Source organism: Grammomys surdaster, unplaced genomic scaffold (genome assembly GCF_004785775.1).
Source record: "Grammomys surdaster isolate TR1022 unplaced genomic scaffold, NIH_TR_1.0 125979, whole genome shotgun sequence".
NCBI lineage: Eukaryota > Metazoa > Chordata > Mammalia > Rodentia > Muridae > Grammomys > Grammomys surdaster.
Genome location: NW_021620795.1, coordinates 5,011,095 through 5,027,584, shown reverse-complemented (window position 1 = coordinate 5,027,584; position 16,490 = coordinate 5,011,095). Strand labels below are relative to the sequence as shown.

Sequence of the window (16,490 nt, the reverse complement as noted above, 5' to 3'; positions counted from 1 at the left end):
ATGGCTCAGAGGCTTAGAGCGCTGGCTGCTCTCCCAGAGGACTTAGGTTCAGTTTCCAGCACCCACATGGCAGTTCACAGCCATCTTAACTCCAGTTTCAGAGGGAATCTGATAGCCCTCTTCTGGCTTCCTAGGACACTCCACATGCATTTAAAAATACATTTTATATATAGCAGTGTTTTGCTTGCATATATGTCTGTGTACCACATGTGCTTGGTGCCTGAGGTCAGAAGAAGGTTATTCTTACGGAGCCAGCAGTGCTGAGACTGCTACAGTCCATGCTTATTTCCATGGCTCATCTGACCCACTTTTACCTGTTTCCCAGTCCTCCCCATGACAAGTCTAGTGACAGACACGGTAGAAGCAGATGCCTAACAGCCAGCTAAATGATTCTGCTCCACCTACCCTTCCTGCTCCTGCCTTTGCTGAGTGGGTGTGTGCGTGTATGTGCAAGTATCTGTGTGTGTGTGTGTTACAAAGACAGTGCTTAATTCCAAAAGGACCTTGTATGATGTGCACAGAACCCAGACCAACCACTTTAGCTCCTAGCTACTGCTAGAAAAAAGAGAAGAATGCCACAGCTATTTCCAGTGGTCACATAGCACCCCTTGTGGCTACAGAAGACTTAAAGTTTCATCAGGATGGAAGACTGGACAGCAAGGTTTCCCATCAGGGACAGGGTGGACCTGACTGAAAGTAGATTATTTCAAATCAGTGTCATACTTTAACACAAAATTGAATTAATTTAATTCTAGGAAAATTAAGCTTCAAGGTCAATAACTTACAATACATATACACTCTTTAAATCTTTATGTCCAGAGACCTGGTTGTGGTTTTCACCACACAAAGGCAGCTCGTTCCCGTAACATTCGGACACCAAAGCGCTGCCATTCTCGCTGATAAATCCACAGTTCCTGAGTGGTGTCCAAACATGCCAGTACTGCACCGCCTTTCCATGCAATCAGCCGGGGATCCATGTCCTACACAAAGATAGATTTCGGCAAAGGCAGGTAAGACATATACAACATCATTTTTTGCAGGTGGGGTTGGGACCCCTTCTCAGTCAATAGCAAACAAACCAGGATTTACACCTGTGTGAAACACAGCAGAAAACTGGCTGGGGTGTACCTCGGTCACAGAGCACTGTTTAACATGTGCAAGGCTCTGGGTTCAATTCCCTGAACTACCACAACCAGAACAAAAGGCACAACTTCCCAACATGCCCAGCTCTGCTAGAGCTGATGAGAACATCTCAAGTTTTAATACTCAAGATGTCATCTTTCACTACTCCACAAATAAGCCCTGTAGGCAGGTACATGTCCATGGAAATGCCAAGAGAGGAAGCCCCCCCAGGCCCCTCCCTCAAAAGAAAACATATCAGAACATTGCCATGGGTTCCAAATACAGACAGGACTTATTTCTAAACTCCTGGCTTTGTGTTTTCTTTTCAAAGGAATTCAAGCCAAAAAAAAGTCTTTGAAGATCTTCAGTCCCCAGACCAAAAATAGGGAACAATTCTTGTTCTCAGGGCAAGAGTAAACCTGCCCTGATGCACCTACAGATTTCATAAAGCTAAAGTCAAGAGACCAGAAAAAGAAAGCCAGTCTTAACACTGGCCAGGCATGTCAGAAAACGCCCAAACTTGGGAGGTAGCAGCAGGAGGATCAGGAATTCAAGGCCAGCCTTAACCACGCAGTGAGTTTGTGTATCTCAAAAGACCAAGTCAGGGCTGAAGAGATGGTACAGAGAGGTTAATAACCACCTCTCCAAAGGAGCTGGGTTCAGTTCCCAGCATCTACATACCAGATCATAACTACCTTAACTCCATTCGCAGGTGAGCTGTTCTTCTGGCCTCTACATGCACCATGTACACATGCGGGCACAGACATACATGTATGTAACACATAACATAAAATCTTAAAAACACCAAACCAAAAGAAATCTAGCCCTGAGTCCAGAGCTCCGGCCACTCCTGTGACACTGAAAGTCATGCTCACATTTCTCTAGGTCCTTGATAGTCACATCCACAGGCCTTGCCCCCCTGGGTCTCTCCTTGCACATGACAGATATAGCCATGCTGGTCTCATTGAGTACTGTCCCACCTGAATCAGAAAACAACTCACCTTAGGCCTCGTGATCACATCCACATTTTCAATAATTCTCCTGAATGAAGGTGGCATTTTGTTGAGAATTCTGTGCTGGAGAAACTCTTGGGCTTTATGAAACATCAAGCCGCCTCCTACAACCAGGATAGAGCTATACATCTTCTTTTTGGTATCATCGGATGCTGAAAAGATAGTGGCGTCCTGCCAATTACCCACCTAAAAGCCAATCCACTGCCACGTCAACAACCCAACAGCCTCAAGGATTGGCCCCCAGATCCACTCTCAACACTACACACGGGGACCAGCCGCCCACTTCCCATCCTGCTCCTCCTACGAGGCCCATGGGGTTCCTGTGTGGTATGGACTGCCTGGCTAACCACGCTGGCTTTGCAGGCTTCCTCAGCACAGATGTCACAGCATTTGAATGCTAACCCTCCAGGTATCCGTTGCATTTCTCACATGACTCAGGAAAGCCATGTCTAGCTCCTCCAGAGAAGGAAGAATTCCTTATTACAAGTCTTGATCAGAAACCCAGCTGGGACTCTTTAGTTCAACTCTGGCATGTACCAGAGCTGTAATTTCATGATTGTGTTAATCTCCATCACCAGCGCTAGACTAACTGGCAGAACAATTGTAACAGGGCCAGGGACCACCTGCACTGCATTGCTGTGTCCCCAGTCTCTGGCAAGGCAAGGATGGAGCAGGCTTGATTTTTGAGAAAATGCTGCACTTCACAAGAAGACTGACCCAGTTCTCTTCTCTGCACCCACACTGTCTACTGGTACCCAGGGTGAGCTTACAGCAACAGTCTACACTGTGCAGGATGGCCTTGTCAAGGCCCAAGGCTTTCCCCTCAAACAGTGAGATGGCAGTCTTCCTGGACATCAGTGCAGTGAGGGCTTCCTCGGACTCATTGCCGGCCATCAAACAGTCTCCCTGTGAAGAAGCCAAATCCACTTCCTGGGAATGGAGTCTTTCTGGAAGGTCAGAGGACTGGCCACGAAGATCCCCTTCAAATCCAATGGGTTTGGATGCAGACTTGCGGTCAGCAGTGGCTTTTGAAGACTGTAAGTTAAGAGAAAAAGCAGTCGATGATGGTCTGAACACAATAGACATTGCTGGTGCTGTCTAATCAAGAGTCTCCCCTTCTATGACCTCAGAACAGCAGAAGAGAAAATTAACAACACACACACACCCTGTACCCATGCTCAAGTATGCCCAAGCTGGGCATTCGGGTGAGGATGCTCTGCCAAGGCCACAGCAGGCTCTGGCCATGTGGGCAGGTTCTAGACCCTTACTATCTGTCAGTGGGCTCAAACTGAAATGGTGACATATCAGACCCTCCCTGAGCTGACTTTCCACTGGGTATGTCAATGGGAGTCAGAGGCTAGTGGCTGTTCCAGAATCCTCATTTTCAGATCCAACCTACCTTCTTCTTCTTATCTTTAGGACAGGAACAAAGATGAGCAAGGTCTCAACCCCAAGTCTCTGCCCTGAGCTGCTAATACCAGACTAGCAGTTAAGAACTAGAGTTTATGTCCTTTAATAGACATCCGATTACTGGGCCCAACAAACAAACAATTCAGCTTTCTGCCTACAGCAATATTTTCTGTATTAAGTACAGAATAAATACAATTTCAAATATTGTTCTAACACGGTACCAAGTGGTCTGCTGAAGCTGACCGATCACAAGGACCCGTTAACTCTGGGTAAAGGGAGGAGACGCCTCCTCTCCCGGCGGTGGAGCTGCTGTGTACCTGTTCTTGCTTGCTCTGGGTGGCCAGCAGGTAATGCTCATCGTGCGGATCCTCGGGATCTCCCTGGGACCTGTGCTGCAAAGTTGTCATTTTCTGTCCGACGATCCCAAAGGTTGCTGGGTAAAACAGCGCCATGGGAGCCTGGGCATGGAAGGGAGAATGCTTAAGGAAAGATGGTGTCTCCTGGGAAAGGGTGGAGCTTCATTCTTCCCCAGACAAAAGCCACCAAGCAGGTGCTCCATGTCACATTGGGCAGCATTCCTTCTAGGAAAGAGATTGCACAACGGACTAGAAAACTCACAATCCGATTGGATGAGTGTCAAGACACCATGTGAGACTCTCAAAGCAAATATAAAGTAAATGCCTTAGAATCTACTTTATGATTCCCTAGCAAGAACAGTGGCCACCTAAAAACCCACCATGTTCTGAATAGTTAAGAGAGGAGCCGGGGGCTGGGGAGATGGCCCAGCAGTTAAGAGTACTCTTGGCAGAGGACCCAAGTTCATTCCCAGTGCCCACCCTGGCAGCTCACATCCATTTCTAACTTGAGCCCCAGGATCTGATACCCTTTTCTGGACTCTGGGCACCTGCACACATGCATGCACATTCCCATACACACACACATATACACATGATTAAAATGCAATATTTAGAAAAGAAGGGGCACAGATCTGTTCTAATCTGTATTCTAACAGGGACTACTTTGGCTTGGGGAATAATGACTCGGGAGCTGGCAGTCTGACTTCAACACTGGCAGTCTTCTCTGAGGATGCTCCTTCCTTGTTTCACTCAATAGGGATGACTTTCTGTCTACCCACCAACACATACGCCTGCCGGATTACCTGGAGCTTTTCATCTCCTAATCGAAACTGGTAAAGCAGGGCAGGGGAATCCGGGTGCCGAATCTGAAACTCATGGTCCTGAAGCCCGGAGATGTCCTGATTCCAGGAAAGATGCTGTCAGTAGGAGTGTGAGTAACCCCTCCAGTTCTACACGAGCCTCTCCACTGTACCAGCCCACACATAAAGTGGCTATGCTTCAACTCTATACCACTTACCCCTAACTTCATAAAACAAGAGCTCAGCTGTACCTCACTTCTCTGTTTAATTTCTGAGACTTCTGCCACCTGTACTCTTTTGGCTTTGTCATTACTGATAGACATCGGTGTAAGTAAGGACTCGACAGGGTATGTATGTACCTGTCGAGCTTGTAAAGCTGAAACACTTACAGTTTGTCAAGGTTTGTAAGACTCACAATTGTATCTCCTGAATAAAGTTTAAAACTCAAGCAATCCACATACAATGAAATGATTAAATTTGGATAATACACTGTACACAAGTCACAGTTCACTGAACATCTGCACCTATCTCCTTCCATGGTCTGTTCATTTCCCATCAGCCTTTGTCCTAGGGCAAAGCCCTGACTCCACCCAAGCACTTGCACAGCAGAAGAGCTTTGGCTTCCCAGCTTTACCAGGTCACAGGGACAGATAGCATGGGACTGCTAAAGTCCAAGTCCCTTTTAAATAGCTTACATTTTTCCTGGAACCGAAAATAATCAACAATATTAATTCTGTTCGTACCTGATCTAAATGACAAAAGGTTTCTTTAAGGTGCTGCAAGAGGAGGCAATCCATTTTATTTGTTAACTGACATTCTCTGTAAGGGAACCCCGCTCGCTGCATGAGCCAGTAAAAACACCTTGACACGTCTGAGCCCCCATATGCCAGACAAAGCCTAAAGTTAAGAGAAAAGGGGAGATGGTTAATCTGTCAGTTTAGAAGGTACACAGCATGTTTTTAAAAAAATATCTGTTGTAAGAACTAAAAGACCAGTTAGATGAGACTAGAACTCTAGCCAAAATGAGCGGTGGAACACCTAGAACAGCCAGTTGCTTGCAAAGAAGTATTCCGGACTAGAAAAACAAAGTTAAGACGGGTTTGTGGACAGATCAACATGCTTACCACATGGCAGACTGGCTTTTCACTCACTAGCATATAAGAAATCAGGCACAGACAACAAGATGCACATGGGAGAAAGGCTCGGTGACAGACCCACTGCTGATGGTCTCTGAAAGGCACACAGTTATGGTGGGAGGAGACAGACTTTTCACTTATCCTGTAGTTCAAAAACTACAGAATTAGACACGCAGATCTGTTCCAGTGCTCATCATATTCACATGTGCACTACTGACGTCACAAGGAGACAGCCTCGAGCAAGTCCCTCATCATCACTCAACTCCATGCACCGCCATAAGGAAATCAGATATTCAAAACGCTACAGAATTTAGACCTGAAAAAACCTGGTTTGTTTCTAAAAGACTTGCTTAATAAAGCTTTTCAGAGTAAACGACCATATAAAAGCCACAGGGCCAACTTGCACAACACACCATGGCTCTCGGGAAATACAAACGTGAATGTAAGTTGGAAAGCTAAGGACAAGATCATCTGCATAAATTTGGCCTTGCCAGAAATTATATCCCCAGTCTCTTTGGATTCCTGTGCAGACTTCATCTCATGTGTAATGTCTGGCCTGTGTAGATTTAAACAGACTGTGATGGGAGAGCATTTAGGAAATGGTACTTGCTAAGGTCCTTACCGTGTGTTCCGATGAGACACCCCATCTTCTACACAGCACACACTTGTTTTCTGGTCCCCAACATCTACAACACAGGTGCTGCTTAAGCCACTTCCAAACGTAGCGCACACAGACTCCTGATGGACTACAATCCCTGACATTAAAAAGAGGCGGAGTGGCGGCAGTCAGATGCACAGCAGTAGATACCAAGGGACAAATATCAACTCAATTTAGGAGCCTAGAAATCTCTGGGCAAACATCTAAGGAACACCACTTCTTTCAGAACACACATTTAATTAAATCGGTAAGTTCAGTTAGCCTTGTCAGTGAGCAAGAGCAGTTTCAAGGGTGTCAGGGGCACTTCAGACATACCTGCAAAGCCCATCTTCATCAGGATCATGTGGACCAGCTCTTTCACATGCTGTTTGTTATAGATATCTGGGATTAACAAGATGCACCTATAATACTGAAGAACAACAGTGAAGAACAGAAGACTGTGTCAACACCTGTCTAGTCACATCCAATCCCATAATGCTACCCCCCAATGGAGGCTTCCCTGCACAGGGCAGCAGCTGTGGACACAGGGCAGCAGCTGCAGACACAGACCCTAAACAAAAGCTCAAAACACCGTGTGCACCAGGCCTCTAGGTTTCAGGAAGAACCAAGGTCAACCTAAGTTCCCTGACTCTTTAGTATCGTTGTAAACGTGTGACATGGGAGCCCAGGGAGGTACTGTGTCTGAGTGAGGTACAAAGAAAAGCCACAAACACCATCAAGCTGACTGGCCTCAGAGCAATACCTAGACGCCAATGACGCAGTAAGGGGAAAGAAATCACTGGACAGGATTAAGTAAGGAAGAAAAGGTATCCTCACTACCCAAAAGTTGACAATGTTTCAGGGACACTATATTACATACATACAACCGAGTAATGAATACCTATATTCACCAAGAATCTCAAAATCAATCCAAATAACCAGGAATTTCCTTCCCCTCACCTTTAAATCTTTCAATGGGATTTCTAAATACTTTTGTATTGCATGAGACCATATCACTTCAATATCTGCCAGAACAGCTGTTAGGGAGCCTCCAGGTCCTGGGTGGATATTCAACTGACCCCTTCTGATAGGCCAGTGAATGTTGTAACAGTCCAGTGGGTTAACATACAAGGCCTAGGAAAGGAAGAAGTACATTGTTAGAACTGTCCCTAATGGCTTTCTGGACTCACACTCAAAATTCTAAGGCCAGAAAGTTAGTATTTTCTGACTCTCTAGATCCTGAGCATCGAATATCTAACAATTCAGAGGGCCAGTGTACACTTCTGTTCCTCAAAATCAGGATTAAGAATGTTTGGACACAGCAGAGTGAATTTTAGGACTATTAGCTGTTTTCTTTCTGTTTCATTCATTGTCAACATTTCTTACCTCTTCTCCTACCAAATACTCAGGCTGCTGAGATGTGTTTGTCCATTTGTTTCCAGAACAGTGATCTAGAATGGCAGGTCGCATCTGCTTGTTGTAGGAGCGTGTCTGGAAACAGAAATCAAACACCAAGCTAGACTTCTGCAGGCAGAGGCAGTGCAAGAGTCCCCTTGTCCCCTCTCAAAAAACTAAGACACATGGTAAAACTGACTGGTCTTCCCCCTCCTTCTACTCCTCCCTTTCTTCTTGGAAATTCTAACTCATATTTGCATACTGACTTAAGGAACAATGCAAGGCCTGCTATGGCCAGTACCACAGCATCTTAGTGACAGGCCACATATAACAGGGGATCTGAAGGATCATTACGGAGCTTCTGATGACATACCCAGTCGTGGCACACTACTTCGTCTGTGTGGTGATGCTTACGGAAGCAAGCTGCCAGTCATACAACAGTACAGCATGTACGATCACACACAACGCATGACACTGAAATAAGCATGTGTGCTTCAGTCTACACTACCTATTGTTGGGGGTGTATTGCTTCTATTTCTCCATTTTTTAAAAAGATCAGCCCTGAGGCAGGTCCTTCAGGAGGTCATGCAGAAGACAGTAATTATCATAGGAACGGACTGTCCCACACACATTACTGCCCATGAAGACTTCCCCATGGGACAAGACAGTGATACTGGTGATCTTGAAACTGTGGGCTTGGGAGAGTGTGTGTCTTAATTTTAACAAAAAGTTCAAATGTGGAAAAAAAATTCAAAAAGCTTATTGAGTGTGGATATAAAGAAACACTTTTTATAGCTCCGCAATGCTTGTCACTAACAATATCTTTAAGTGTTAGTATGAAAGGGGAAAGTTATGACACGCGGTGCATCTCCTGCATGTTGAGGTCAGATGTGTGCCCTGTCTGGCCTGCTATGGATGCCCTATGCCACTGAATGTCCGGGGGTGGGGGGTAAGGTCAACAAACACTGAAGTGGACACTACACTCCTCTGTGGCGCTGACGATTCAGTGCATTACTGTGAAAGTGGCGCTGCTGGTAAAGCATATCTCACATCCTAGGCAACAAACACACCACTCTGGGTGTATTTCCCAAGTTCAGGTGATCCCTTCCACTCCCCCAAATCTCGACTCTCACAGAGTCATTAGTTTGAGTCCATGCCTTTTCACAACTCAATTCTTTGTATATGCATTGTTTTTCAACATATCAAACAAAACCCTTCTCCAAAAAAGATGGAACATTTTAAGGTTTGTAAACTATTACTAAAAACATTAAAGAAAATAAACTTTATAGTGTATGGTGTTTATGAAGTCCCAGGCCACCACGATTACCCACCACTCCCCTCCTGACTCACGGAGGGTGGCTTCTACAAGTACCCTAGGGCTGTATACTGTGTTTTTACTGTTTTTCCCCCTAAAGATTTATTTATTTTTATTTTATGTTTATGAGTGTTTACCTGCATGTACGTATATGTACCATATACCTGACTAACGCCCTGGGAGGCCAGAAAAAGGCATCAGATCCCCAGGAACTGGAGTTACAGATGGTTATGAATAGCCATGTGGGTGCTGGGAACTGAATGTGGGCCCTCTTCAAGAGCAGCCACTGCTCTCAGCTACTGAACTAACTCTCCAGCCCCTACTCTACTTGTTTTTTAAGTGTTGCCATACATGAATACATTTGTGGTAAGAGAATTCTGCACAGAAGCACACTGTACACTTGTGGAGGCTGGAGCAATAGACTGGGCCATAGAGCCCCGGTGTGCAGAAGACACACTAGCTAGTCTTCTGTCATAGGCGCTGCTGTATGGACAACAAACTCCTCCAGGGATGTATGACACATCCTACTGTTATGCAACACATAGCTACATCAAGAGAAGTGGAAAAATACTAAATGTGAAGGAAATGCTGACTGAACCTGTTCTGGTGACACAGGGATCCGCCTTGTACCGTTTGACATCTTTTTAGACCATATTGCCTGGTCCACCATTTTAAGGCCATTTTGTCTTTGTTCATTACTTTCAGGTTTCTGGAGAGAAAAATGAAACACAATCAGTATAAAACATTTAGTGAAAAGAGAAACCAACAAGGCATGCTACAATGCATCCGTTAGCGGACAGATTATGTCTCGTCAACAAGTAGCATTTCTTTAATCTTTGTTTAGACATGGTAACATAAGAATGCCAGGGCTGGATGTGGCAGTGCATGCCAGCATCCAAGTACTGGAGAGGCCGAAATAAGGAGATCTGTAATAAAAAGCTACCCTGGACAATAAGGACAGATCTTATTCCAAAAGTCAATCAATCAAACAAACAAAACAAATAAAAAGTCAAAATGGAACTCTGATAAAAAGCCTATAACTTCAAGTGTCTTGTGATCGATAAAAATGTTCAGCACCATTCAAATCACTGCAAGGCATGGTGGTACACATGAGGCAGAGGCTGGCAGACTGCTATGAGTTCAAGGCCAGCCTGGTCTATACAGTGAATACCAGGTAAGCTGGGGCTACATTGTGAGACCCTGTCTCAGAATAAAAGTATCTAAGAGACTCTTCATACCTCCATATAATGCTTATCTTTCTGATTCTGTAACAATATCACAGACCTTTACATATTTTTGGCAAATTAATAAATATTTCAAGTTACTTTAATACTGTAAATTAATTTTTTGGGTGGCAGCATTCCCTAGGCAGTGAGCCTGAACTAAGAGCTGAGAAAGTGAGCTGAGCTGAGCTGAGCATGCACAAGTGGGCACAGACACACACGCACGCATACACACACATACACGCACATACACATACACACACACACACACGTCTGTTTCTCAACTGGCCCTAGACTGTGAATGTGACCAGCTGTTTCAAGTTCCCACCACCTTGACTTCCCCATGAAGGTGGACTGTAGCCTGAATTTGTGAACATATATACCCTTTCTCTATGAGTTGTTTTGTTAGGGTATTTTATCACAGTAACAGGAAATGAAACCATGAAAATTATACTTGCAACCCTGAGTGATATTATTTTTAAAAAGTAGAACTCTGAAGATTTTTATTCAAGTTTCCCAGAGATACTTGGGGATCTAAGCCCCTCCCTACTCCTCACCATGGAAACAACCCTAGGTGGATCCCCAGCTCCTGCTTTCTGACTTACATTTAGTCCTTCCCTTAGGAGCCAGTTGTCCTTGTACAGTGGTTGCCCTTGTTGTTTGTGTCTTCGTGCAATGACGTGAGGAATGCTGGCTGGAAGTGTATCTGTGGCTCGGCCGATTCTTAAAGTTGTTGAACCTGGGTGTATGACAACGATGAAGTTGCTCTGGATTTGCTGCAGACAGAGAAAAACAAATGTAAACTTAGGAAGACATTGGTGATAGGTTAGCTAACACACAGGGAACACATCATAGGATGTTTCCTGCAAATACTATGTTCTGGTTAGGGTTCCGACAGCCGTGATGAAACCCCATGACAAAAGCAGTTTGGAAGCAAGGGTTGACTTGGCTGACACTTCCACATCACTGTTCATCACTGAGGGAAGTCAGGACAGGAGCTGATGCAGAGGCCATGGAGGGGTGCTGCTTACTGGCTTGCTCCTCATGGTTTGCTCCACCTGCTTTTTTATAGAACCCAGGACCACCAGCCCAGGGACAGCACCACCTACTAAAGGCTGGGCCCTACAGGCTTGTCTATAACCCAATCTTTTTTTGTTTAGGTTTTTTGATACAGGGTTTCTCTGTGTAGCCCTGGCTGTGTTAGAACTCACTCTATAGACCAGGCTGGCCTTGAACTCAGAAATCTGCCTGCCTCTGCCTCCCAAGTGCTGGGATTAAAGGTGTGCGCCACCACTGCCTGGCCCTACAACCCAATCTTATAGAGGAATTTTCTCAGTTGAGGTTCCCTCCTCTCTGATGACTTTAGCTTATGTCTAGTTGACATAAGCCAGCAAAGACTATTGGACGGAAAAGCCAGAAAACCATTCAGTAAGGAGCTGAGAGGCATCTGATTACAGTTGCTCTTCTAATGCAAATTCTTTGTGTTCTGTTCCCTTGAGCTGACTCCCGGTACATACTTCATAAATTCTTACTTATATAAATAAAAACCAAAATCGTCCAGTACAAATTAATACATAATTACTGAGCATTTGTATGGCAGAAAATGTAGGTGGAATGGTAGTTAGGCTGAATCTCTATATCAGAGAACTTTCTGTTTAGTAAGAAATACACATGGATGAAAGATCGGGGCAGTGAACAGAAGAGGAAGGGCTAAGGTTTCCCTACAGACCGTTAGACCCCAGAAGCTCCAGGAGGCTTAGGAATTGGCTAACTAAAAAAGCTTCTGTGCTGACTAATACGATCGTTCAGGTTTGCTTGAGGAGTTCAAGGGAGAACATAATGTCAGTTTAGAACGCCTGCGTCACAATGCTGGAAGCAACATTCATCAACAACTTGACACGGGTTTGTCACCTATGTTCTCCGTGCGCTGTTTGCCTGATCTGCCAAGAGCCTGGGCTTCAAAGTCAGAGTTTACAACTCTGTCCTGGTAAGTCAGCACAGTGAAGGAAAACTGACATCACAGCACAAATCCAAAGGAGTAAGGTGATTGCTGCGGCTTTCACAGAATAACTATTTTAAGTCTGTAACTCTCACGAGAGAGAATTCACGCTTGTTTGGGAAAACTTCTGCTTCCCACCCCTCCATCCCCCAAACTTGTTGAGGTATGCAAAGTTTCAGCAAAGAGTAAGAGAAGGACAGACTCTGGCCATGCCTCTGAAAGCAGGGAATCTGGAATGGGCAGATGGCTCAGGAGTTAAGAGTACTGCTCTTGCAGTGAACCAGTTCCCAGCACGGATGTCAGGCAGGTCACTACCACTTACTCCAACTTCACGAATCTGATGCCCTCTTCTGGGATCCACAGGTACTGCACTAACATGTGCACCCAACCACCACCACCACCACCACCACCACCACCACCACCACCACCACCACCCAGGCACATAATTTTTTTAGAATGATTCTTTTTTTAAAAGAGCTTCTATTAAAAAGAAAGAAAACAAAGCTATTTATTGAGAACCACAGTCTCGGCCCAATTCCTTGGTACCTTTACCCTGCCCTGGCTGCACAGTTTCTTTCACAATATACTTGTGGCTCACAAATACAGATGCTCAAACCTGTTCCATCAAACCCTTGCCTAACTCTAGAATGGTTGTCCTTTCAGTCTACCTAACCTACTCAACCCAGGCCCCAAGTTCTGGTTTACAGGCATGTGCCACTCTGCCCAGCTTCAAATCCAAACTTCTGTTGATTACAAAACTCAACGGCTCTGGAGCCTTCAGCAACGCAACTCCCTCAGCTGGCAATGTTCCTTCTCTGAGTTCCTTCTAACTCCTCCCTTCAGGAGTGAATTACCCAGAGTAAGTCTGGTGGTCCCCTCATAATATATGATCTTATAGCCTTCCTCCTTTCCATGACATACAACAAACCCTAGTGAAGAGGGCCCATCTGTCTTGTCTTCTACCCTGTCTCAGTACATGGTGTCACTGTGCCATGGAGGACATCTGCCAATGGACTGGGGAAAACACATAAGGCTGCTACCCATCAGGAACACCTGGACTTTATCAAAGACCCACGGGCTGCAGTGTGTGGATTAAGAAAATGTAGAAAATGCAGTTATGTATGAACAATTACTATTTTTAGTACTTATGTATTTTAATGTTAGGAAAGAGACCTAGCAATATGTTCCACTCATCATTTCCTGGGAATTATTCATTACTTAACCCAAGACTGAGGAAAGTCCACGAAGTACAAGTGCCACAGAGGGTATGAGATAGTCAAAGCATGTGACAAACTCACTGGGGCGTAGAAAAGGGACCAGAAGATATGCTATAAATTCAGCCTGCCCCTTGCTCTGATGAAGTTCCCACCTCATCAAGTCCTTGTGAGGATGCCGAGTTAACTGTGTAGCTTGGATGTAGAACTGGTGGCCTCAGAGAATGCTAACTGTCCAATCTGAAACCCAACATAAAATTGTAAACTTAAACGTGCTTAAAACAGTAAGATCTGGGCGGGGGGAGCTTTTTATTGGTAACACAACTGAGTGGCTCTCAGATGTAAACTCTGCAACTGAAAATGATGTCCCACAACACCATGGGGTCAGCATCCCATTCCAAAATTCTCCATCTCCTTCAATGAAGAGACTAGGCTGTGAGCTTGTGCACACTGAAAAACTCTACAGTCTTTCTCAATTCTAAACAGCCATGTCTCCAATCCTTTACATCCTCTCCAGACCCAAGATTCTCAGGCAGGTCTCTTCCCCAGAACCTCCCTAATGCTCCAACCCTTTAATACAGTTCCTCATGTTGTAGTGACCCCCAACCATAAAATTATTCTGTTGCTACTTCATAACTGTCATTTTGCTGTTATGAATCATAATGTAAATATCTGATATGCAGCCCCTAAAGGGCTTGCGACCCACAGGCTGAGAAATGCTGAGAACCCTTGCATAGCTCGAAATCATTCTCTCCTCGCTCTAAATCTCTAGCCCCCCCCCCTGCCTCTGCCCTCCTCCATCAAGGCTGGAAGAGATACATTGTGGATCCTCCAAAGTAGCCTAGCCCACACCACACTATGCATTTTACAGCAGCCCTACCAGTTAGCTCATTTAGCCCACCTATGGGAGAGGAAGAAGGTTCTGAAATGGTCCACGGGAAATCCTGAACAACCAATCTCTCCCTATTTCTTCTGGGAGCTGTGCACTGCCGTGGGGTTCCCTATAGGAATGTATTTCCTTTACTTAGATCTTAGTAAGCCCTGGCTAGTGAGAGTGTGAGACACACTACTCTATTTTTTTTTTAACTTAAACTTGTTCTGTTATTGACATACAGACTCTTCATGTCTATTTAAGGAAAGGCTACTTTTCCCCTGCTTTTAAACGTGAAATGATTTGCACTGTGAGATTTGCAAACAAAGGAACGGGCTAAAGCTCTAACCATCCCTGAACAAGTATCTGCTGGCGTCCCTAAGAGGCAGGCTGTTGCTAAATCGTGACGTCTTACAGCTGAGACCAGAAGGCTGCGTACCGCGGACTTGGTTTTATCCTGCACCGCGCTATTTCGCTCAAGGAACCTAGGCTGGCGTTCAGGGGAGGGGACCCGAACGCTTCCGGCTACGCCCAGCCCCTGGGCCCCCCGGCAGCAGCAGAGGCCCAGGCTAGCCCTGGTCTAACCAAAGCCAGCTCCCGGCACCTCACCTCCTGCAGCGACTCGGGGACCAATGCGGGCACGATGGGCCGCTTCACGCCGCGCTGCTCCTTCTCCTTCTCCCCGCCCTTCTCCTTCCCGTTCTCCGTGTCCCCCTTCTCGGCTTGGGTCATCTCTGTCACCGCCGACCACCACTAGCCGCGGGGCTCAGAAACACCGACGCCACAGCAAGCAGAGGGGAACCAGCGAGCAGGCGCAGCGTCCCCCGGTTGCCCACAGTCAAGATGGCCGCCGCCGGCGTCGCCCCTAGAGAATTCTGGGAACGAGGGCGTGACAGGGTTTGAGTTTCTTTTTTCCTTTTTCGTTTTGGTGATGATGGGGAACTGAACCCAGGTACCTATGAATGGTGAGCATGTTTCTATTACCAATGAGCTACATCCTCAGTGTAATACAGTTAATTAACTGGTTAATTAAGTTTATTTTAGGCAAGTTATCACTACTTAGCCCTGGCTAGTCTGAAACTTCCTATATGCTACCTTACTTAACCCTAATAAAATTTGAGTGCGCCATGTGAGTCTGAGGTTAATCAATCTCATTTGGCTCAGCAGTTCTTCACTCACAGGTTCTGTAATATTGCTAGTTTTCACAGTTGATTGGTCCTGCCCAGTCTGGCCTCTGATTGGGTTCTCTGGGACTAAGTCTCTTCTTGACACATTTCATGAATAACGTTTTTGAATTTTATGGCTTTACCCATTTAATACCTGTACTTAAGATTTATACAAAGCATTACAAAATTAAATACGGATTTGTTTAATTTTATTCTGAGACAGGGTTTCTCTGTGATGCTCTGGCTGTCTTGGAACTTGCTTTGTAGACCAGTATATAACCAGTCGTTGTGACAGCAATAAAGAGGCCAACTATGAATGTCAAAAATGGGTGGAAAGAGTAGAGGGAGGGGGAACATGAAAGGAACATCCAGACAGATCGCAAAGTAAGCTGGAAGGCTAGATAAATAAGCAATGGGATCAGATTCCTGTGTCAAGATAGCAGTGAAGTCCATGGTTTTCAAGACTGGCCAGCATCATTTGAAGCTCGATTTTGATGACTGTAGCCTTATAAATATCCTGACGATGTTATCTGGTAGTAAATCAGACACGATACATTTACAAAATAAGTATATTAAAGATTAAAAATTCAAAAGCAAATTTACATATACTGAAATAATTACGTTGTGGTTTATTTATAAATGAGACCAAAGTAACAGTGAGGAGATTTCAGAGCTGAGGAAAGGCAACATTAACAGCACTACATACACTGGAGAAGGGGGCAATGGCTCGGAAAAGCCGGACAAAACCAAAACCAATCAAACCAAACCAACCAAACAAAAAAAAACCCAGGACTAAATACATGGCCTTTATTTCTTCCAGATTGAAGATTTTG

General features: G+C 45.2%; 1 protein-coding gene across 1 annotated transcript; it reads right to left on the bottom strand.

Annotated features, from left to right (window-relative positions):
* Positions 1–720: 720 nt before the first annotated feature.
* On the bottom strand, positions 721–15,352 carry Actr8 (actin related protein 8). Its single transcript, XM_028754117.1, has 13 exons — positions 15,101–15,352; positions 11,013–11,183; positions 9,783–9,893; positions 7,861–7,965; positions 7,435–7,608; positions 6,811–6,904; positions 6,460–6,592; positions 5,445–5,598; positions 4,705–4,800; positions 3,863–4,003; positions 2,906–3,170; positions 2,124–2,287; positions 721–980 (listed from the first exon to the last, which is right to left on the bottom strand). Exons 1-13 carry the CDS (start codon positions 15,221–15,223, stop codon positions 837–839), a joined length of 1,875 nt encoding a protein of 624 aa, XP_028609950.1. The 5' UTR covers positions 15,224–15,352; the 3' UTR covers positions 721–836.
* Positions 15,353–16,490: the final 1,138 nt, after the last annotated feature.